Here is a 24,221-nt window from a genome sequence, read left to right on the forward strand (position 1 = left end):
TATTTATTAGATAAATTTACTAAAAAAATAAAGAAAATGTAATTATTTATTGGCAATTTTTCAAAACAGTAATAAAGTTTCGTGAATTCTGCAACTTACAGTTTTTATTTAGGAAACAGTCGCCATCAGATATATCTGAGCATGCGTCTATTGTCAAGGTGTTTTTTTTTTTTTTTTTAGAGGTTGTGTTAGAGTGCTTGTTCAGATATTGTGAACACCATGGCCGCTCCGATATATGATGGCGACTGTACTATACAAGAGAAGAAAGCTTATCAAAACTTTTGGTAACTTACATCGTCTAGTTCGTGCAAGTGTCCGTTTCGCAAACTCTCCCGCAGTGTGTCGTCCTCATCATCTGTGTGTACGTCGTAGAACTCTTCGCTGTCTAACTCATGGTCTGTGCCTGAAATAAACATGGAAACTGCAAGTTATACCATAGAGAAAAGAATACATAGAGTAGTCACTACATATATCAGTTTTGGTACCAAAAAGACTATTATTTGGGTCAATCAACTATTTCTTGTTGTTATTCTGTCCCATCAGCGAGGAGACAATAGTAGCATAGATTGTTAGAAGAACTGCTGTACCGAGTTCTACTAACATGCTCAGTAGACGTCCCATTATGGAAAGGTCTTAGAACTACCATAAAATGCAAGTTTGGTTCATTTAATTACGAATAACCTAGAGTTTTAAGAGTGACTCAGGAGACCGTAACCATAGCAACGTGTGACAAGAAAAAGTTGATTAACCCATTTTCATAGTCGACATCTAGCATCGGGTAGCGGAATTATCAGTACTGCTACTTGACAATAGATGTTGCACCGACCCTAAAGTCTAATGCTCAACAATTTTCAGCTAGTAATATAACCGGAATAGCCGGAGCTCTATTTTCAACTCCTTCTGCTTTAATATTAGTTGTAAATTGTTGTTCAATACAATTTTCGTGAGTTGCGACTCACTAGACATCTGTACTTGGTCAAGCAGATCTTGTCAGTAGAAAAAGGCGGCAAATTTGAAAAATGTAGGCGCGCAGGGATATTGTCCCATAGAAAATTTGAATTTCGCGCCATTTTTTTACTGACAATATTTGCTTGACCAGCTATAGTATCCCCGCCTACAGCGCGGTGCGTCATCGTGAACCTTATCATAATGCACGAAGGTTGATATTGCAGTTAACGCCTTTGGCGGTCAAAAGGTTAAGGCAAAGTTCTTACCTAACACGGACTGGTAGTCGGTGAAGTATTCTGAATCTGAGGCGTAGCTCTGTTCCCGGGCGTCGACCACGTCACCTTCTGCTGCGGGTTTAGCGGCCGGCTTGGGCCGTGGCCGCCGCCTCTGCTTCTGCCGCAGCTGACTGTACATAATGATATGAAATATACTCGGTCAACCAGATCTTGACTGTAGAAAAAGGCGGCAAATTTGAAAAATGTAGGCGTGAAAGGATTTCGTCCCATAGAAAATTTGAATTTCGCGCCTTTTTTTACTGACAAGATTTGGTTGACCAGCTATAATTAAGCCCTTGCTACACGGTCGCCGACAAGCCCCTCAGGCCGCGTGGCCTTGGTCTGGACGGACCGTGTAGACAGTTGTTTCCAACAAAAATTGACCAAAACTGACCAAGGACAGACCAAGATCAGACGGTTAGAAGGCTTGTCGGCGACCGTGTAGCGAGGGCTTTTGTTAAGTTTCGTCCACCACCACCTGGTGGACGACGGTTGAAAAAGACCTAAAAGAAGCTCATTTAAATAAAGACGTAGCTCAAGACCGCGCTAGATGGAAATTTACAATCCAAGTATTAGTGCAGAAATAGGATTTTACAAAAGAGACTATCATGTTTCCTCCCAGAGGGGAAACTAGGCCACATTTATATCAGGTTTACTGATAAGGAGTATAGACTCTAAATGTAACATTAATACATCATATTCCTAGGTATAACATTTTAAACTCTCGTATTTTGTACACATATTTAATTACACAAACGGGTCTACCGCGATATAGACCGTAATTGTTTATGGTCCATATCGCGGTAGACCCGTTTGTGTAATTAAATATTCCTACGTAGTCTGAAATGTAATTTATTTGTAACTTACTTTTCCTTTTGCAGTTCCCTCAAAGCCTCCAGTTCTGTTCTCATGGAGGAGACTTGCTTGTCTAAGCGTGCCATCTCACTCACTGAAACAACATAACATAACAATAAACTAAGTATGGTCAATATGGGTAAGAGTGGCATGGGGATAAAAGTGAAATGAAATGAAATGAAATGAAATCGTTTATTCACAATGAACATATGGTATTATAAGATCTTAAATTACAAGCATTGCGTCCCATGATATATTCAGTCTAGGTAGACGTGTGAAAACAGTTGTGGCTGGTTTTCACATTGGGGTCTGTTTACACATTGATTATTAACCTACAGTAAATAAACCTTCAGTTCCTTCAGTAAGAAGTGCATATACTTGGAAAAATTCGACCTATGCCGCTGTGGCCCGGTGGCCGAATGGCACAGGCACCTGCCGTGATAGCAGAGGATGCTGGTTCAATTCCAGCCTGGGGCACTGGAGGCCTTGGTCACTTTTTCTTAGTATATGACATTTATTTAAAGTTTATAATTTATATAGTAGTGTGTCTACTTGAAATAAAAACAAATTAAAATATTTTCTGATAATAATTTAATTTGTTCTAATACATTGATTATTATTTATTGTGAGTTCATACAATAGGCTACATTCCTACTAGTCAAATCAGCTTCTTTTTTAGAACTGTCAAAACGATTTTTTAGTATGGAATTTATATGAAAACAAATATAGTGATGTCATAGTAAACTCACCTACTTTTTATATTTCAATCCGATTTATTAAATACAAATTGTGTTTAAAAATAGCTGCTATCTAGTTTTTCTAATAATTATCTAGTGCTTTATTTCGTGCACGGTTTGAAATAATTTATTTTAAGTACAGGAAACATCCCTATTGCTGCTTGCGTTTACAGTTATTCTTATTTCCATACAAAGTTCTTGTGTTAGGTCTGGCTTGATTTTGCTGTCTAACAGGCAGTGGCAAAGCCATTAAAAACTTACTCATTCCTTTGGTTATAGTTTCAACAAATAATAATACAGAAATCTAAGAAAACATAGTGAGCAGCTATTATTATTGTAGGTTATACTGACCCAGCATCGCCCTCCTCTTCTCATTGTATACTTGTTCGTAAATGAACACTCCGGCGGCCCCGACCAGGCCGACTATAGCCGCTCCGACCATCATGCGAGGTGATAGGAAGCTATTCATCCTGCCCTACTGACAATTCAGTTACCTTGAGAATATAGTGAAATTTAAGGCGTTTGTGGCCCAATTATCGCGAAAATACGCACGGTCACGCGAAACAAGCTTGGTATTCCGTACACAGACACTAACACGTCAATATTAGCCGTAAATATGGGTTTTCAGACCGGAAAACAGACTTTCTAGTGCTTAGAGATTCGAAGGTGAATTCGGTGGAAATGTATAGTAATGAATCGTAGGTAAGATATAGTAAAGCGATAAGTGAAGGTTTAAATTGAAAATTAATTAAATAGGAACGAATTCCGCATTATTAGCAGAATTTGCAATTATAATGAAATTGCCAAACAATCTGTCAAAATATTTGTGTCTTTTTTTTTTTTTTTTTTTTTTTAATAGTTATGGCCTGGATGCAAGTCCTTTAAGCCAAGTCTTTGTTTTGCTATTTTTAAAACACTTCATTTAAAGAGTTAAATGGCAGAGAATGCACTATTAATTTTGTTAAAACACTTCACTTTAAATCTTCAACGCTGTATTTTTGATATACTTGTATAACGGAACGTAACTGTCAACGTTTTTAAGAATGTCGTTGAGGCGGCGGGGGACATTATTATCAAACACTTCACTTAATTCACTTGCAAGGATGAGTCTTTCAAACGCAAACACTTGGCATTTAAATATAAGGTGTTCAACATCTGCAATGCTACCATTCTGGCAGTGAGGACATGTACCATCGGCTATAATCGAAAATCTGGCTAAGTGCGCTGGTGCACAGTTGTGACCAAATCTCAATCTATTGATTGTGGTAATAAAGCTACGACTTCCTATGTTTATCTTCTCATACCAAGGCTTTCCAGGTAAGTCGGTTTGAATACTAGCGTACCATCTTCCTTTTGTCTCTCTATCTTTGGTCCATATATCTATCCACATCTTCACAACATCAGTCTTAACAGAAGCTTGACAATCAGTTAGTGGAATTCTAGTACTACATCTTACATCTAATTCGTTAATACCTAAATAAGCAGCTTTATCTGCAGCTTCATTCCCTGTTATTCCAGTATGGGATGGAATCCACATAAAATTTATATTTACATTAATGTTTTTCAATTGTAATAACATCTTTTTAATTTTATACAAGATAAAATTATCTTTATAATGCAATTGATTATTCTGTAATCCATAGATTAAGCTAAGTGAATCAGTGAAAATAAAGAAATGCTTATATTCTGACACTCTTATTATAACTTTCAGGGCTTCAAATACAGCATACGCTTCAGCCGTAAATATGGAACATAAATCGTGCAACCTAAAGCTCTGTACAAATTTAGTTTGAGGATCATACACGGCACTTCGAACATGAGACTCTGCTTTACTACCATCTGTGTATAACTTATAGTAATTTGGAATTTGTGACAAGAAATGTAGAAAGTCAGTATTATTATTGATAGATTTTGTGCATACTGTAATGTTTAAAAGTTTACTATTAAAGCTATCTTCATAACATGGCCAAATTTCATTTTTATATATATTACAAAACTTAGCTTCCACCTGTAAGAGTAATGCTGTTAACTTAGGGATCCTGGGATGACCCTTTATACTTCTTATTACACTTTGGTTATCTTTAGCATATATCTTAATTAAATATCTATAAGCTAACAACACCCATCGAACAGGTAAAGGCATTGTTTTAGTCTCTACTTCCATTGCTTTTATAGGGGTTGAACACATTGCCCCTGATATTATTCGCATTGCCTTATTTTGAATTATTTCTAATTTATGTGTGTGTTCAGTATTCATATGTACAAGAAAACTATAGTCAAAGTGACTTCTGACAAGGGTTTTATACAGTAAGGATAGTACTTGAGGGTCTGCGCCCCAAGATATACCGGCAAGACATCTCATAACATTTAAACCTCTAACAGAATTAGAAATAATGTGCTTAGCATGTAGGTCAAATTTTAAATGATTATCTATGACTACACCTAGAAACTTATGAGAAGGGACTTCTCTAATAATCTCATTATTATATACAATATTTACATTCGTTGTGTCCTTGCTCAATATTAGTAACTTGCTTTTGTCAGGGTTTATCTTTAAGTGTAAGTAATTATTATAATAAACATAAAGTTCATTTAGTGCATTATTAATATGTGCTTTAGCTACATCTAAATTTGAATTAATAGAATATATTACAAGATCATCTGCAAATTGCAGTATATTAACATTAGAACTATTTACAAATGAGTCGATATCACTAGTATACAAATTATACAGAAGAGGAGACAGCGTTGCTCCTTGCATTGTGCCTTTGAAAACTTGTCGTGGTCCATGGAGTATGTTATTAAATTTTACATATAGCTCTCTATCGTCTAAGAAATTGAATATCCACTTGCATAATTTCCCAGGGATTTTAATATTACATAGAACCTTAACAAGTATTGTAGGATCAACATTGTCAAATGCTCCTTGTACATCTAAAAATATACAAACAGCATGTGACTTGTCATAGTTAGCTAATTTTAAATCCGATATAAGAGATATGAAGCTGTCAGAACAGCTTCTACCTCGTCGAAAGCCGTTTTGAAATGGAGGCAGTATATTGTTTGCCTCAACATACCAATCAAGTCTAGTCTTTATCATATTCTCAAAAACTTTACCAATACATGATGATAGAGAAATAGGTCTATAAGAATTGGCCTCACTAGGAGGTTTGTCTGGTTTTAAAATAGGTATTACACATTGTGTTTTCCAAGATTGAGGTATTTTCCCTTGTAACCATAGTAAATTCATTATTTTCAGCAAAACTTGTTGACCATTAACATGCAGCTTCTTTAAAAGCAGGTATGGTATATCATCTAAGCCTGGGGTAGTATTCTTCCTAGATTGCAGACTTACAACGAATTCCTCCCAAGTAAAAGGGTCAATAAGGTACTTAGACTCATTATTCTCATTGTTATTTTCAAATAAACTTTCTATAGAGCTAGGATCGTTACTACAACCTTGGGTTAACTTAGTTATAAATGGTTCTATAAATTCATCATTTTTAATTATCTGCTTAGATTTTAATCCCTTAAAACGTTTAATATTGTTCCATATTAACCCAATAGGTGTACATCGATTTAAAGAAGCACAAAAACTACGCCAACTACTAGTTCTTTCCTCTGCTATTGTGCGTTTTTTAAGAGCATTAAGTTTCTTGTACGAAATATAGTTTTCTAAAGATGGATTCGCCCTGTAATATTTTAATGCCTCATAGGCTTTAATGACACTATCCTCACATTTTTTATTCCACCAAGGAACCGGCGGTCTGCTAATAAAGTTTGTATTTTTAGTAAATTTTGGAATACATTGTATTTTTAAGAGGTGAAGTTCAGAACTAAATTTGTCATATAATTGTATAGGATCATTATTCTCATTTAAAGGAAAATTAGAAAATACCTCTTCTGATAGCTCTTTATATTTGTTCCAGTCAGCTTTAGTGTATATAAATTTATCTATTGGATCATTTATTTGATATTTTTCAAGAGATGTTAATATACTGACTATAGTAGGGTAGTGATCGCTGCCCATAGGGTCATCATGGACTTGCCACTCGCACATAGGTGCTATACTCGCACTGCAAAAGCTAACATCGATCGCCGAAGGATTTCGATTGGGGTAAGTAACTGTAGTTGGGTTTCCGTCATTTAAGATACATAAGTCTAAGTCACTTATAATATCGAACAGGGTGTTACCCCGCGATTGGTTAGTAGCGCAACCAAACGCTGTATGATGTGCATTGAGATCTCCTGCTATTATTATAGGTGTTGGTAATTTCTCAATTATATTTTTAAGTCTATTTAGTCTTATGTGTGGACGGTTTGGAGGACAGTACACACATAAAACTGATAAAGGCCCTAAGTCAGTCACAATAGAGATCGCTACATTTTGAATACTTTCATAAAAGTTAGTCTGTATAAAAGTATGTTTGTATATATTTTTAACAAGTATAGCAACTCCGCCACGTCCATTGTTACCATACTTGCAGTAAATATTATAATTAGGTATTCTAAAAGCAGTAGTTGGCTTTAACCAGGTTTCATTAAGAAGACAAACATCAATATTATTTACTTTTAAAAAGTTAATTAGCAACGGTTTTTTATTTGAAATAGATTGAACATTGAATTGAGCAATACGAATGTGTGTAGGATCCATTATTTAATGTTTTTAATAAGCATATCTTTAATACTACTATTAGTGATTGGGTTAGAATCGGTCTTGTTGGCTAATTCTATGAGAGTGCTAACCAGTGCATTCATTAAATCTGTATTCTGTAACAATTCTTTTTTAATGTCAAATTTCGGGGTTTCTGCTGGTGTAGAAGGAACGGTTTTTTGCGATTGTGTTTTTGGTGTTTTTTCAGGTCTTACAGTTTTATTTTTGTCAAGTAAAGCCGGAAACTCAACTTTTCTCGTTTCAGCCTTAGAAGCATATGTGATGTTTGTCTTCTTTTCCATTATTTTTTTAAGTTTTACAGGACAAGCTTTTGAAATTGCCAAATGAGGGCCGCTACAATTGGCACAACACAACTCATTGGGTTTATCACAGTCCTTATAAAAGTGGTCACCCGAGCAAATGGAGCAACGCTGTTTTCCGTTACATACCTTAGCTGCATGATTAAATTTAAAGCATTTAAAACACTGCAGTAGTGGAGGCACATATTCGAAGACTCTGTACGAGAATAAATCGTACTGTACATTGTCCGGTAGTACATGCGACAAGAACGTAATGCTCACTGTCTGCAAAGGAACACGTTCCTGTCCGACTTTTTTCGTGAAGCGGCGAACCGCTATGATCTCATAAATAGAGCTCAACTTTGTGTATAAATCCTTGTTCGAGATATTGGCTGGCACAAATCTGATTATCCCAGTTTTTTCGATTTGGGTCGCCGGTATGTACGCCTTCATGTTATATTGGGTCAAAAATGCAGTGTTGTTTAGAAAATTGTTTGCTGTATTATACTGCTTGAAAACAACCGCAATTTTGTTAGCGTTTACTCGCTGTATAGCCGTTACACCTTTTATGCCACTTGTGAATATGTGGTTGAGAAATATTGGACTTTTATTTCCCAATTTGTCCTTTGGGTCCACATGCTCTACGAACACTTTAAACTCTAATTTTCCCGAGTTCTCAGGGTATAGTCTTTTGTAGTCCGGTTTAAAGTACGGTAAATACGCACTATTACTACTATTAGATTGCTCACCCCCGCCGCTATTGTCCGTGCCGCCTTGGCCGTTGGTTTTGGAGCGTTTAAGGGTGGGCGGGTTTTCCCCGCCCACCTCGTCACCTGCCATTGTTTAGCCAATAACTATAATTATTTACAAAATTTTACATCAAATATATACAAATTAACTTCGTTTAAACGAATAAAACTAATAAAATCTCAATTTTAAAAGTTGGAGCGAAAATTTTCCGACTACTTTTTTCAAGTTCCCGCCAAAGACTCAATATTTGTGTCACCACAGGGACGTTTTATTTAACTTTTTATAAAAGGTTGTTCAACTGAAATAAATATTTTTATACGTAATTTATCATACAATATGTAATGTATTCACAATTTTAACAAAGTTTCATAATTATACAGCTTTTAGATTTTTTTATATTGAATAAATTCCCACGAGACTTAAAGCTTCTGAAATACACCTTAATATTTTTAGTGCTGGCAACAGATTTATTTTTAAATAAATCAGCAGTTTAATCCCATAATAATCCTCAACCGTCAGCATTTATACTTTTCACTGAATAAAATTAAAGAGTTTACTTAAATGAAATATTTTTTTTTCTATATTCTTTCAAAACATTTTTATTCAATACAGTATCTTAATTTTTTTGTTGTATGGCAACATCTAGTTATGAAATGTCAAACAGATGCATGTTTAGTTTATGTTATGCCGTTTCTTTCTATTAATGGCCGATAGCCCTTTTCCCCTGGCTTTATTATACCAAAATAGATCAGAAATGTGTTAAATTTAACAACTAATTACTCCATACTAGAGTTGTCCATGAATTTTACATAACTGTGTCGCCTAAATGTGTACAGAAACAGTGTGCGAAACAACAGTGCACCACGGTGAATTCAAGTAAATAACATTTTGTCTTGTCCAACATGAGTGCAAGCGGCGAGGGTACAGAAAACCTCAATAAAGAGGGAGAAACTCTTACCGCTACTGTTTCTGAAGGTAAGAGTCGTACAAAAGACGATATTGACGACTCCAGTTTAAAAGATGTCGATACAGACCCACTTGTAGCACCTGCTACTAAAGCCGATAGTTTAGAAGACCCTGCCGAAATAGAATCTCTTATCGAGAAAAAACTCCCTACAGACAAAGAGAAAGGCGTAGATGTAGACAGTGAATTGGATTTTGACGTCGATACAAACCCACTTGTAGCACCTGCTACTAAAGCCGATAGTTTAGAAGACCCTGCTGAAATAGAAGCTCTTATCGAGAAAAAACTCCCTACCGACAAAGAGAAAGGCTTAGATGTAGACAGTGAATTGGATTTTGACATCGGTACAAACCCACTTGTAGCACCTGCTACTAAAGCCGATAGTTTAGAAGACCCTGCCGAAATAGAAGCTCTTATCGAGAAAAAACTCCCTACTGACAAAGAGAAAGGCTTAGATGTAGACAGTGAATTAGATTTTGAACTGAAATGGGATGATGATGCAGACCTTAATGAAAATCAGGCTATTGATGATATAGACCTCAATAAAGCAGGCAAAGAACTAGATGCCCATGACACACCAATAGATAAAGAAGCCGACAGTGCTCTTACATCTACAGAGCAGAATCTTAACAGTTTGGGGAAAGATACGGGAAGTACTTTTACATCTATAGAGAAAGATCTTGATAGTCTCGACAGAGATACAGATAGCGCATCTAACGTAGAAAAAGATGTTGATAAAGAAACCGAAGGCATTCTAAGCTCTATTGATGAACACCTTGATACTGCCAGCAAAGAAGTAGAACATTTGGTAGTGTCAGAAAAAAAGAGTGATGATAATATTGACAGTGTAACTGATGAAAGAACTGACCCAACTGTTCTCAATACTGACTCAAATGTGAATGTTAAAGCTATGGACGTTGGGGAAGAAACTCAAAAAGAAATAGACAATGAAACCGAGACTATCCCCACAAGCTCAAGTGAAGAACTTTTAAATAAAGAAGTAACTGTTGCAGAGGATAAGACTTTTAATATAGACACTAATGTTAAAATCGACATGGCAGTTAAGATAATGCCAGATGAACCTGAGGCTAATTCCTTGGATGAACAACTTATCTATTCTGATGCAGAAGGTGATGTTGATGATAAAGATTTATTGGATGAAATTGATGCAACTGACATCAGTAACGATAAATTAGAACAACCTGAAATACCCATCTCATCTGATCTTTTGACCAGTCAGAAAGATGAAATGGATGCAACTGACAATAGTAACGATAAATTAGAACATATTGAAACACCCATCCCATCTCATCATTTGACCAGTCAGAAAGATGATAAAGAAACTGCTAAAAAGGATGAAATTAACATGGAAGTTGATGCTGACTTGTCAATAACACAAATGACACAAAAATCTGATCTAAATGACACAAACTCATCAGCCACTGACATGAATACATCATCATATGATATCAAAATAGACCATGGATTGGACAGACCTGATGTTATGATTGATATTCCTACACAAGAGTTGATTGATACATTTGATGATGCCGATGAAACATTCGATAATACGGAGGGTAAAGAAGATGATCAAACTGTCAGTAATATCATTGATAAACTTGATATTATTGAAACCAATGTTAATAAGTTATCGACAGATGAAAAACAAACTTCTACTGCTGGAACAGAAAGTATGGATATTGATAATGATACTGAAGTAACAGAAAAACTAGAGCTGGAAACTGCTCTAGAAACAAAAAAACCTGATGAAGTAAATGTTACCACATTAGAAGAAAAAGTAACTCATGCTGATATTATATTAGAAGCAAATTCAGAACTAACAAAAGTACAAGAAGAAGCATCTTTTATTGACAAAGGAAAATCAAATCAAGAAGACAAAGAATCTTCTAAAAATTTAGAACTTAAAAATGTTGAAGAAACAGTAACTAAAGATGTTGATAAAACACAGCCATCAACTAAAGATGTTGAAGATACGGTAACAAAAGATGTTGATGAAGCACAACCATCAACTTCTAAGTATCATCAGGAATCGTCAGATGAGGACCAGGAAGCGACAGACAGTCTTGGTCTGCTGGCCGAGTCATCGAGGGTTATGGATGATGAAGATGACCAGGAACAGGAGGCGGAACCTGAAGATGATGATGACGATGAAGACTTTGATCAGGATGATGGTAAGCAACTAAGCACATTACGTTAAAAATATCTATTGTTGTTGCAGAAGTATTTATTAAAGTAACAGTTTTCTAATCAAATCGAATCAGTATATGCAAGTGAGAATTATACATGATCAATCCATTTGCAATTGCAAACATAAGTATCTACTTTATTTCATTTCAGTATCAATATTTGCTGTCCGAGAATAAATTTATTAAAGTACCGTCAACTGGGGTGAATAGGGACAAAAGTTAAATGTGATGTGTGTGTGTGAATGTGACCTGACAATTTCTTAATAACTACCTACACAAAATGAATCATTCAATTGAAAATAATAGTATATTTTGCATGAAACAATATGTGTCAGGTAAATCACATTTACAGTTTTGTCCCTATTCTCCCCAGCGATCCCTATTCACCCCTGTTGGCGGTATATGGTTACAAACTACTTATCACAGCTTGGCCAACCTGTATACACATTCTTTAAAAAAAATTACACAAGCATTACAAAACAAACAAAGTCAATAATAAGTGATATATAACAAATTAGAAACAAAAATATAACATTACAGAAAGCAATCAAATGACCGCCGAGCATTCAGAAGACTCAAGTGCTCAACAATCCGAAGCGGACGTCCCGAAGGAAACCATGGAAGTTGATGAATCAAACGATGGCCAAGCAGAAGAGTCAACTGACATCGCTGACTTGGATACCCAGGATGACTTACCTGAAATGGATACCCAAGATGAATTACCTGATGCTGCGGAGACTCCTGATGAACCTGATGATGAGTCGAGTGATGAGCTGGGTATTCAGATAGAACAGGTTCTGAGTCAGAATGAGGTGGAAGATACTATTGTGGTGAGTTTTTCTTGGCATGCAAATTTAGAACTGGCAGGTTTTTACATACAGCGCTTATAAACATTGTCAAGAATATATTCTTGAATCTACCATATATTTCCCACGGAAGCGACCAGAATTTGTTGCCAAAACAAGTGTATTTTTCTAGGTAATAAGAAGTGTATTTTACTTACTGACATGACTTGAATTTATTAATTTCCGCTACCTAAAGGTTGTCTGGAACATATCGCTTTTTAGCGATAAGACCGCCTGTGGTTTAACGTCTTCTTTTCTGTATTGTATTGTTTTCTGTAATGACTAAAGAGTACTTGTATTGTATTTTAAGCACACAACAATTTCAAATGATAATATTTTAATTGTTTAAAATGGGTAAATATTTTAAAGATCTGTGCCCTGTTTATCAAAAGCTTGTAACTTGTAATACAAGTGGAAGTCCCTTTCTAGCAAAAGCCGTCAAAAAGGGCCTTCCACTTGTATTACAAGATTACAAGTTACAAGCTTTTGTTAAACAGGGCACTGCTCAAAATACAGTCGATTAATTTTGACGACTGGTTTGGCCTAGTGGGTAGTGACCCTGCCTGTGAAGCCGCGGTCCCGGGTTCGAATTCTGGTAAGGGCATTTATTTGTGTGATGAGCACAGATATTTGTTACTGAGTCTTGGGTGTTTTCTGTGTATTTATGTATTTGTATATTATATATATCGTTGTCTGAGTACCCACAACACAAGCATTCTTGAGCTTACTGTGGGACTTAGTCACGACTTAGTCAAGCTGTGTAAGAATGTCCTATAATATTTATTATTAACTATTTATTTATTATTTTTTTGATAGGCCCCAGAAACCTTGGGAGCGACTGATGAGGCACTGAAAGCTGTAGAAGTCCTTCTTGAAGATGGAAAGGTTATAGAAAATACAGAAGTAAGTTTTTTATTTATTTTACAATTTCTTATACTATTTATATAACCTTGTAACTTTAATATCTGTTTTCCCTGATACTAAAATGCAAGTTAGACCATTTGGCTACGCAATCTTCCCAATCTGCCAGTTTTGTACAAATCAAAACAGATTGGGCAAAAAATTGGCCCAATCAAACTGTCGTTTTCGTATCTACTTTACTTATATTTTATATTTATAATTACTTTAAATAACAAAATTAAACACGATCCTAAACACAGTAGTTAACTACATAAATAATTTCATACTCTAAAGGTTTTCATTTAAAATTAAATCAAAATTTTGAATATAGATCTGATACAATGATTTATGTTACACTAATTTGTATTGTATTCTATTTTTTTTAAATAATAAATTGTTGACAGGTACCACAAGTACTTACTATTACTGCCGAGAAGGAAACTGTTAAGCCAGCAGAATCTGACAGTGGAAGCGCAGCCAGCAGCAAGTTGAGGCAGCTCCTACTCAGGGATGGTGGTAAGAATGATTCCATTATGATAATAATCGAACAAGCGAGCGATGCGAAGTCAAGTTCTTACATTTAACTTTCAACAATTCACACGGCTGGCTAGGGGCATGTCCCGGCATTTCTATGTTTTAAGCTGAACTATCAAAGGATAGTTTGATGGACAATAACCTCAATTAAGTAAATGTATTCTAACAAAAATAAAACAGGGTAAACGTGTGTAAACATTATATTTTAGTCATTAAATTATGAGCCTAGAAGGCCAAAAAGCTATTTGTATCTCTATGGTGACTTACCTACATCTATCAGTTTCCAAAGACCTTTTTTTTCATCTTTATTATATTTTTTAAGGGGTTATGTCACACAGTGACTATGTCACCCCTGTACTGAGATCTAGTAATAATGTAGTACAATAGTTGACCGAAGCGTAGCGAAGGTCTACGTTTTGACTCGGGCATTTTGCTTTTGTATGTCCGGACTCCGGATGTTCTCCTCTACAGGTCACAATTCTCAACCGATTCTTGTGAAATTTTGTGACCAGAGGGCCTACCGCGAACCACGTTCGACGTGTTGCCTCTTTGTCGCACTTGTAAATTCGTACGTAAGTGTGACAGGGAGGCAACACGTCGAACGTGGTTCGCGGTAGGCCCTCAGATTCTATGAGTAAATAATTTTTTTTTGTCGATCCCGTTTTTGGAAATTTTCAAAAATGGAGGAGTTGTGATACCTCGCGCTTAAACAAATAGTCGTATCGATATCATAAGAGTATTTTCTTTTTGAGACATATTTACATAGTAAATGGCAAAAAATGCAGAAAAATTGTATTGCTGGTTTAGGCGGTATTACGGCGATAAAACTAAAAAAAATATATGATGTACATTACCATGTAAACTTCCACCGAAAATTGGTTTGAACGAGATCTAGTAAGTAGTTTTTTTTTTATACGTCTTAAATCGCCTAAATACGGAACCCTTCATGGGCGAGTCCGACTCGCACTTGGCCGCTTTTTTTGTTTTCACACAGAAAGTCTGGGTTCGATCCCCAGTAAGACATAACTTTTTGTATTTTTTTTTCACTTAAACTTCGTATTTTTTTTTTATAAATTAAAATCTTTGTATTGTTGATTGATCAAACCGCTGTGTGGCGCTTTCATCGTGCACGGTCCCAATAAGCTATGCTCGCGAGGTCTACAGCTCACAGAGCCACTAGTGTAGCATTACTTACACCACTACATTACTTTTAAGTATAGGTTGCACATCACATTATGCCGGGATGATGTTGCCACAATCAAAGTTGGTAGTTTGGCTTGGTTGCGGACACATTCCAGGTCCAGACCTTGCAATAAACCGCACGCGGTTTTCTATCCTACCTGAGTGCTTCTGGGGGAGCTCTGTCTTAACTCTCACTTCATACTTGGGCCATTTTATTTAAAGTTGTCCCCTACACTTTTTTTTCACAATTGGGATTTTTTATGTTATTTCTTCTCGGAATCATGAGCTCTTTATATCTTAATAGGAGAAAAAAAGTGTCCCAGGTTTTTTTCCCCATTCCGTTACCATTTTTCATAGACTTTCTATGGCGGTCACGGAATGGTAAGATCGACCCTTTTTATCTCCTATTAGGATCAAAAGAGCTCCTGACTCTGAGTAGAAATAACATAAAAAATCCCAATTTTGAAAAAAAAAAAAAGTAGGGGACAACTTTAAACAAAATGGCCCACTTAAAAATAACTAAATTTTGTTACAGAACCTTCTGCAGCTCTGTCAGAAGAGAAAAAGTCACCGAGCAAGACCAAGAAGTTAGAAATATCGAAGCCCAGGAATGAAATCAACATAGTTGAACTGGAAGAAAGCTCCTCTGAAGACGGTAAGGGTGGGTGGAGACACTTTTGTATGCATGCAAATAGTTACCGTGCATGCATTACTTTGCTTTGCTCACAGAATAAATAATAGTACTAAGTACAGAAGACTCACTCTCTAACAAAACGCGTCTGTTACGATCAGCACAGATATGGCCGCTAGGTGGCGACAGCGCCACGCGCGACTTATCGCTTTCCCCAAAATTGGTGTGGAACGGATGCACTTTTAGCTACCTGTAGCAAAGCGACGAAATCGCGGAGTGAGCCACGCCGGCTTTGCTTTGAATAAGAAAGTAACATATATGGTCTGAAAATAAATCAATAGGGTATTTGACTGTATTTAAAATAAATTATTTTACACCATGCATGAAATAAAGCACCAGAAGATTAATAGAGAAACAGACAGAAGTTATTTTTAGACATAATTTCTATTTTAAAACCCGTATAAAACTATAAAGAGTAGGTAATTTGATTGTGACGTCACATGCTAGTGTTTCATATAAATTCCATAGTAGCAAAATCGTTATGGCAGTTTGGAAAAAGAAACTTATTTGACTAGTAGTCAAATACCCTATTGAATTTAATAATAAACTTCCATTTGCTTCTTAAGCAGATTCCTGAAAACACCCTGTATAGTTGACATATCTTTTATCCATATATTATTATAGTTCACTAGCGAACGCTCCGGCTTCTCACGGGTTAACAAATTATACATAAACCTTTCTCTTGAATCACTCTATCTATTAAAAAAACGCATCAAAATCCGTTGCGTAGTTTTAGAGATCTAAGCATACATAGGGACAGACCATTGAGATAGATATCTAGGGACTGGCTTTACGGGCAATAATAATGAGGCATGACAGGGGCCAGTACAGCGGTGTAAAATCGCTACAACGCGATTGATTGATGAGTTCGCATCACGCACGCGATTGGTTGACGAGTTCGCATTACGCGCGCTATTGGTCGCAACTAGTCGCGTTAGACTGCACGATTGGCTGGAATTCGTGGGTAGCACCGCTGAACTAGTACGATGTTTAGTGCCCCATTAGCCCGTCCTTAGATATTATACGTCAATGGGACAGACAGACAGCGGGAAACAACTTTGTTTTATACTATGTAGTGATATATTTTCACACACAAATTTGTTTTAGACATTCAAGTAGTGAAACAAGCTGATACACCAGCATCACCGAAGGATGTGACCTCAGTGACCATTCCATCTGAAATAGAAGTGATGGCGACCGCTGCCGGTGAAACTTCAGACATACAGGAGAGAGACGGGGAAGTGCGAGTGAGCGGGCTGCCTAAACCACAGCCACATAAGCCTGTGAGTACCTTACTATAGTTTGTTTTTAGGGTTCCGTACCCAAAGGGTAAAAAACTGGACCCTATTACTAAGACTTCGCTGTCCGTCCGTCTGTCACCAGGCTGTATCTCATGAACCGCGATAGCTAGACAGTTGAAATTTTCACAAATGATGTATCTTTGTTGCCGCTATAACAACAAATACTAAAAATAAAATAAATATTTAAGGGGGGCTCCCATACAACAAACACGATTTTTTTTGCTCTATTTTTTGTTGATGGTGCGGAACCCTCCGTGCGCGAGTCCGACTCGCACTTGGCCGGTTTTTTAGCATTAGAAAGGAGGTAAACAATCTTGACGTGTCTTGTTATTAAAAATATTGAAAAACGCTTTTTAAAAAAAATGTTTATATATTATACATATGAAAGCAAAATAATGTAAAAGATCGTATATGATTTACAATTATGACATATTTGCTGTGACTTATTTTTCAATGGTGATTTTTAAATAATACATGTCAGGATCGCTTGCCTTCTTTCTAATGCTAAAAAAACGAACTATAGCTAAAGGTTTGTTTTCAGACGAGACTGAACACCGACGAGATTTCCATCAAGACAGCCTCCACAAGTGAACCTTTAGTCATCCCAGAAACTACCCCGGTAAGACATATTGCGGCATAACCAAACTTGCATTTTATGGTAGTTCTAAGACCTTTCCATAATGGGACATCTACTGAGCATGTTAGTAGAACATGGTGCAGCAGTTCTTCTAACAATCTATGCTACTATTGTCTCCTCGCTGATGGGACACAATAACAACAAGAAATAGTTGATTGACCCATTTGCCATCCTTTATTTATTGCACATAATACACAAATATCTGGGAGACCGGAAAACATATAAAAACTTAAAAATGTGTCGCATTAACTAAGAAAATAATATATAGGCGTTTTGATACCAAAACTGACGTATGGAGTGAGCACTCTATGTTTACTATGTTTCTCTCATTACAAGCTTTTATTTAGTTTCACTTGTCCCGTTGTCTGTCTGTCTCTCGGTCTGTAATCAAATCTTGCAAGTTAAATTTGATCCACTTCCCGGTTTCCGATTGAGCTGAAATTTTGCATACACATGTAAGTCGGGTGACAATGCAATATTATGGTACCATCGAGCTGATCTGATGATGGAGACAGGAGGTGGCCATACGAACTCTGTGATGAAACAACGCAACCTAATTGTGTTTGGGGTTTTTAGAATTGTCTCGATGAGTATTAGTTGTCTGTCGTAAGAAAAGTAGTCAGCGATAAAAGCTTGTACCAAAAATGAAATTTTTGCCAAAAACTTATTTTAATCTATTTTTCAGGCTTCCAAAGCAGCGGAAGCGACGGCTTCAATAGACTTCACCCTGGAAATATTCAGTCTCGATTCAGACGACGAAGAAACGGAAGTCAGGAGTAAGTGCCACACATCCTTATACTTCCTTAACTTTCCTTAAAGCCATTATTCATAAATACATCATCTTCCTCGCGTTGTCCCGGCATTTTGCCACGGCTCATGGGACCCTGGGGTCCGCTTGGCAACTAATCCCAGTAATTGGCGTGGGCACTAGTTTTTACGAAAGCGACTGCCATCTGGCCTTCCAACCCAGAGGGTAAACTAGGCCCGTATTGGGATTAGTCCGGTTTCCTCACAATGTTTTCCTTCACCGAAAAGCGACTGGTAAATATCAAATGATATTTCGTACATAAGTTCCGAAAACCTCGTTGGTACGAGCCGGGGTTCGAACTCGCGACCTCCAGATTGCAAGTCGGACGCTCTTACCGCTAGGCCACCAGCGCTTCATTATTCATAAATACAATACAATATATTTTATAAATGCTCTTTAACAATGTCTTGTCTTATAGACCGCGAGCCACGTATAGATTTCCATGACCAATCGCCTCCCGGGCGATAACTTGGTTAACGGTGTATGATGATCCCTCATGGACGTCAGCTGCCGCTCCGTTGGTGGGTTGAGGAATGGCAGCCACCGAAACATGTACAAAAAAAATTGTCATCGCCTCCCGTTTGATACTTTGTCAAAAGATATTTTAGATGTTATTATAAATTAAAAAAACCGTCAGCCGGTTGTATAGTGGTGGAAAGACCGTCAGCTACTTGCATAAACATGTAAAAAATAAGCGCTGTACCTGTTTATTATAGTAATATTCGTTATTATTAGTTATTAATAACTAAATCATGAAACAGCATGTAGGATATCATCAGGCATTTCAATAAACGCCTTACGGATTTGCGGACATAAATGGTAATTGGTAGGCGCGTATTTCTTACAAATACATAAATACATAGAAAACGACCATGACTCAGGAAGAAATATCTGTGCTCATCACACAAATAAATGCCCTTACCGGGATTCGAACCCAGGACCGCGGCTTGACAGGCAGGGTCACTACCCACTACGCCAGACCAGTCGTCAGCTTATTGTAATTTATATTTTCTTTAACAGGCAAACGTAAAAGCAAACTAACGGCCGTAGAGCTAGATAAAGCTCGTCAAACTAACAAATGCATCAACATGAATTGCACTAGTGACGGTTCCGTGCCGCTAGTACCGGCGTCAGTGTCAGCTGCCATATATTACGCGGCCAACCAGCAAAGAGGTGTAGGCCTATGTCTATACTGCGCGAAGCGTTTTGAAGAAAGAAGCGAGGTATGTGATTTTAAAATTGTTTAGTTGTGTCAGTGCTTCCGTGTTGGTTCCGTATTGGCTTCGTATAACCAAATCAAGTGTATCAACATGAATTGCACTAGTGACGGTTCCGTGCCGCTAGTACCGGCCTCAGTATCAGCTGCCATATATTACGCGGCTAACCAGCAAAGAGGTGTAGGCCTATGTCTATACTGTGCGAAGCGTTTTGAAGAAAGGAGTGAGGTATGTGTATAAATAAGACTTATAAGCGTCAATGCGCCCGTATCGGATCAGTACTAGGCATTGACGTGTGAAGGACCCGTCCGTACTCGTTCCGGCGTCAGTGTCAGCTGCCATATATTACGCGGTCAACCAGCAAAGAGGTGTAGGCCTATGTCTGTACTGCGCGAAGCGTTTTGAAGAAAGGAGTGAGGTATGTGTATAAATAAGACATAAGCGTCAATGCGCCCGTATCGGATCAGTACTAGGCATTGACGTGTGAAGGACCCGTCCGTACTCGTTCCGGCGTCAGTGTCAGCTGCCATATATTACGCGGCCAACCAGCAAAGAGGTGTAGGCCTATGTCTGTACTGCGCGAAGCGTTTTGAAGAAAGGAGTGAGGTATGTGTATAAATAAGACTTATAAGCGTCAATGCGCCCGTATCGGATCAGTACTAGGCATTGACGTGTGAAGGACCCGTCCGTACTCGTTCCGGCGTCAGTGTCAGCTGCCATATTTTACGCGGTGAATCAGCATCAGCAAAGGGGTGTAGGCCTATGTCTATACTGCGCGAAGCGTTTTGAAGAGAGAAGTGAGGTATGTGATTTAAAATTATGACGTTCTCAATGAAAAGGTACCACATTGTGGCTTGCCATAAGGAAGCTCTGACAGGTTATTTCTGTAAAGATACAAGCAAATTTCGTCTTTAGAATAACCCACAAATTGGTACCTTTTGATTGAGAAAGTCACAATTGTTTAGTTGTGTGTCAGTGCTTACGTATTGGTTCCGTATTGGCTTCGTATAACCAAACCAAGTGCATCAACATGAATTGCACTAGTGACGGTTCCGTGCCGCTAGTACCTGCGTCAGTGTCAGCTGCCATATATTACGCGGCCAACCAGCAAAGAGGTGTAGGCCTATGTCTATACTGCGCGAAGCGTTTTGAAGAGAGAAGCGAGGTATGTGATTTTAAAATTGTTTAGTTGTGTCAGTGCTTCCGTGTTGGTTCCGTATTGGCTCCGTATAACCAAATCAAGTGCATCAACATGAATTGCACTAGTGACGGTTCCGTGCCGCTAGTACCGGCGTCAGTATCAGCTGCGATATATTACGCGGCCAACCAGCAAAGAGGTGTAGGCCTATGTCTATACTGCGCGAAGCGTTTTGGAGAGAGAAGCGAGGTATGTGATTTAAAATGGTTTAGTTGTGTGTCAGTGCTTCCGTGTTGGTTCCGTATTGGCTTCGTATAACCAAACCAAGTGCATCAACATGAATTGCACTAGTGACGGTTCCGTGCCGCTAGTACCGGCGTCAGTGTCAGCTGCCATATATTACGCGGCCAACCAGCAAAGAGGTGTAGGCCTATGTCTATACTGCGCGAAGCGTTTTGAAGAGAGAAGCGAGGTATGTGATTTAAAATTGTTTAGTTGTGTGTCAGTGCTTCCGTGTTGGTTCCGTATTAGCTTCGTATAACCAAACCAAGTGCATCAACATGAATTGCACTAGTGACGGTTCCGTGCCGCTAGTACCGGCGTCAGTGTCAGCTGCCATATATTACGCGGCTAACCAGCAAAGAGGTGTAGGCCTATGTCTATACTGCGCGAAGCGTTTTGAAGAAAGGAGTGAGGTATGTGTATAAATAAGACTTATAAGCGTCAATGCGCCCGTATCGGATCAGTACTAGGCATTGACGTGTGAAGGACCCGTCCGTACTCGTTCCGGCGTCAGTGTCAGCTGTCATATATTACGCGGCGAACCAGCAAAGGGGTGTAGGCCTATGTCTATACTGCGCGAAGCGTTTTGAAGAGAGAAGTGAGGTATGTGATTTAAAATTATGATGTTCTCAATGAAAAGGTACCACATTGTGGCTTGCCATAAGGAAGCTCTGACAGGTTATTTCTGTAAAGATACAAGCAAATTTCGTCTTTAGAATAACCCACAAATTGGTACCTTATGATTGAGAAAGTCACAATTGTTTAGTTATGTGTCAGTGCTTACGTGTTGGTTCCGTATTGGTTTCGTATAACCAAATCAAGTGTATCAACATGAATTGCACTAGTGACGGTTCCGTGCCGCTAGTACCGGCGTCAGTATCCTCTGCCATATATTATGCGGCGAACCAGCAAAGAGGTGTAGGCCTATGTCTATACTGCGCGAAGCGTTTTGAAGAAAGGAGTGAGGTATGTGTATAAATAAGACTTATAAGCGTCAATGCGCCCGTATCGGATCAGTACTAGGCATTGACGAGTGAAGGACCCGTCCGTACTCGTTCCGACGTCAGGGTGAGCTGCCATATTTTACGCGGTGAATCAGCAAAGGGGTGTAGGCCTATGTCTACTGCGCGAAGCGTTTTGAAGAGAGAAGTGAGGTATGTGATTTAAAATTGTGACGTTCTCAATCAAAAGGTACCACATTGTCGCTTGCCATAAGGACGCTCTGACAGGTTATTTCTACAAAGATACAAGCAAATTTCGTCTTAATTTATAAATTCAACATGGAGGTTTCAAGTAATGCGACGAAATAACGCTAGATGGCGTTAACCTCAATTATACATAGTGCTGCAGACATTGAGTTTTCACTTCTGCCGGCACTCCCGGAGTGCAACCCGTTGTTTTTTTTTCCAGAAACTAGTGGAAGGCGTAAAGGGTTCCACCCCCTTCCTCTCAATGGACATGTGTCTGATTCGTGAGGAGTTCGTCGAGATATCAGACTCGGATTCTGACGACGAGCCAGACATTGAGAAAAATGATAGCGAGATTATTGGAGAGAAGGGAGCCAAGTAAGTAAAGAAAGGACCCTTATTTTAAAAATAAATAATGGCAAATATGTATCAATTATGAATCTAATACGATCATTTATATTCTTCTGCTTTCATAAGTAATGGTTACTGATTAAAAAAAAAGTGTTTTTCAATTAAAAGACCTGTCAAGGTCGGTTTATGTTCTTTCTAATGCTAAAAAAATGAACTATAACCCGCCTATCCTTATTTCTATATTTAATTAAAATAAAAAAATCACACTATACATGAAATAAAGCACCAGATAATTATTAGTAAACATAGATATAGTATACATATAGTTGGTCAAACTTATTTGTCAGTAAATAAGTAAGAACCAAAAAAACTACTCATCCTTTTCTTTTGGGTGCTAGTCCTAGTGTAAGACAAAGATAGTATGATTATCTCTGTCTATTTTTTGAAATGAGACTGTCCTTTGACAAACTATAGCAGTTATTTTTATACACAAATTCTATTTAATAAATCGGATAGAAAATTAGAAATATAAAATGTAGGTGAGTTGACCGTGACGTCATTGTGTAATGTTTCATATAAATTCCATATTAGCAAATCGTTTTGACAGTTCTAAAAAACCGGCCAAGTGCGAGTCGGACTCGCGCACGGAGGGTTCCGCACCATCAACAAAAAAATAGAGCAAAAAATCGTGTTTGTTGTATCATTGTATGGGAGCCCCCCTTAAATATTTATTTTATTTTTAGTATTTGTTGTTATAGCGGCAACAGAGATACGTCATTTGTGAAAATTTCAACTGTCTAGCTATCGCGGTTCATGAGATACAGCCTGGTGACAGACAGACGGACGGACGGACGGACGGACGGACAGCGAAGTCTTAGTAATAGGGTCCCGTTTTTTACCCTTACGGAACCCTAAAAAGAAACTGATTTAACTAGTAGGAGAATAACCTAATATATTGTTGTCCCTATGCGAGCGGGCCAGCAAATATTTTGATAAGTCCTTGTCCTACGCTCTTTAAAAAAAATTGTCAGGGTCGCCATGTAGTGATGGGAGTTGGATCGTATAATTATTAAACATAAGATGATTGGTTGAGGACTCTTATTTAATTTATTCAATAATACAATAAGGCGTTATAAACCTGGCTATACAATGTATACATCACTACTACACGTGAAAGGTGTCTTATGACAAAAATAACAATAACAGTGTCTTATTACATACTCCTTATTTAGTAGACAATGGATGGTTGTGCATATAACTTGTAATATGATACAGTGTATACGACTATACCTAATTGTAATTACATATCTATATATATATATATATATATATATATATATATATATATATGTAATTACAATATATATATATATATATATATCTTTGTACTTTCACAGCAATGTTTTGACTTCATAAAAAAAATTTCGAGAACTAAATATTGAAACTAAACTGCAGCGAT

General features: G+C 37.5%; 1 protein-coding gene and 1 long non-coding RNA gene across 2 annotated transcripts in view; both read left to right on the forward strand.

Annotated features, from left to right (window-relative positions):
• Positions 1 to 3,688: 3,688 nt before the first annotated feature.
• On the forward strand, positions 3,689 to 4,780 carry LOC134660588 (uncharacterized). The gene is made up of 2 exons (XR_010097895.1): positions 3,689 to 4,132; positions 4,527 to 4,780. It is a non-coding gene; the product is annotated as an uncharacterized LOC134660588 (long non-coding RNA).
• A 5,279-nt stretch (positions 4,781 to 10,059) lies between these two features.
• LOC134660417 (uncharacterized) overlaps positions 10,060 to 24,221 on the forward strand; it is a 68,385-nt gene continuing 54,223 nt past the window's right edge. The window contains exons 1-13 of the mRNA XM_063516157.1: positions 10,060 to 11,674; positions 12,230 to 12,519; positions 13,351 to 13,437; positions 13,839 to 13,950; positions 15,686 to 15,805; positions 16,949 to 17,124; positions 17,684 to 17,761; positions 18,465 to 18,555; positions 19,608 to 19,810; positions 20,781 to 20,969; positions 21,449 to 21,637; positions 22,002 to 22,190; positions 22,635 to 22,789. Coding sequence (XP_063372227.1) covers positions 10,393 to 11,674; positions 12,230 to 12,519; positions 13,351 to 13,437; positions 13,839 to 13,950; positions 15,686 to 15,805; positions 16,949 to 17,124; positions 17,684 to 17,761; positions 18,465 to 18,555; positions 19,608 to 19,810; positions 20,781 to 20,969; positions 21,449 to 21,637; positions 22,002 to 22,190; positions 22,635 to 22,789 — 3,161 coding nt within the window. The 5' untranslated portion in view covers positions 10,060 to 10,392. The remainder of the gene's footprint in view (positions 11,675 to 12,229; positions 12,520 to 13,350; positions 13,438 to 13,838; positions 13,951 to 15,685; positions 15,806 to 16,948; positions 17,125 to 17,683; positions 17,762 to 18,464; positions 18,556 to 19,607; positions 19,811 to 20,780; positions 20,970 to 21,448; positions 21,638 to 22,001; positions 22,191 to 22,634; positions 22,790 to 24,221) is intronic.

The sequence above is a fragment of the Cydia amplana genome, chromosome 27 (assembly GCF_948474715.1).
Source record: "Cydia amplana chromosome 27, ilCydAmpl1.1, whole genome shotgun sequence".
Taxonomy (NCBI): domain Eukaryota; kingdom Metazoa; phylum Arthropoda; class Insecta; order Lepidoptera; family Tortricidae; genus Cydia; species Cydia amplana.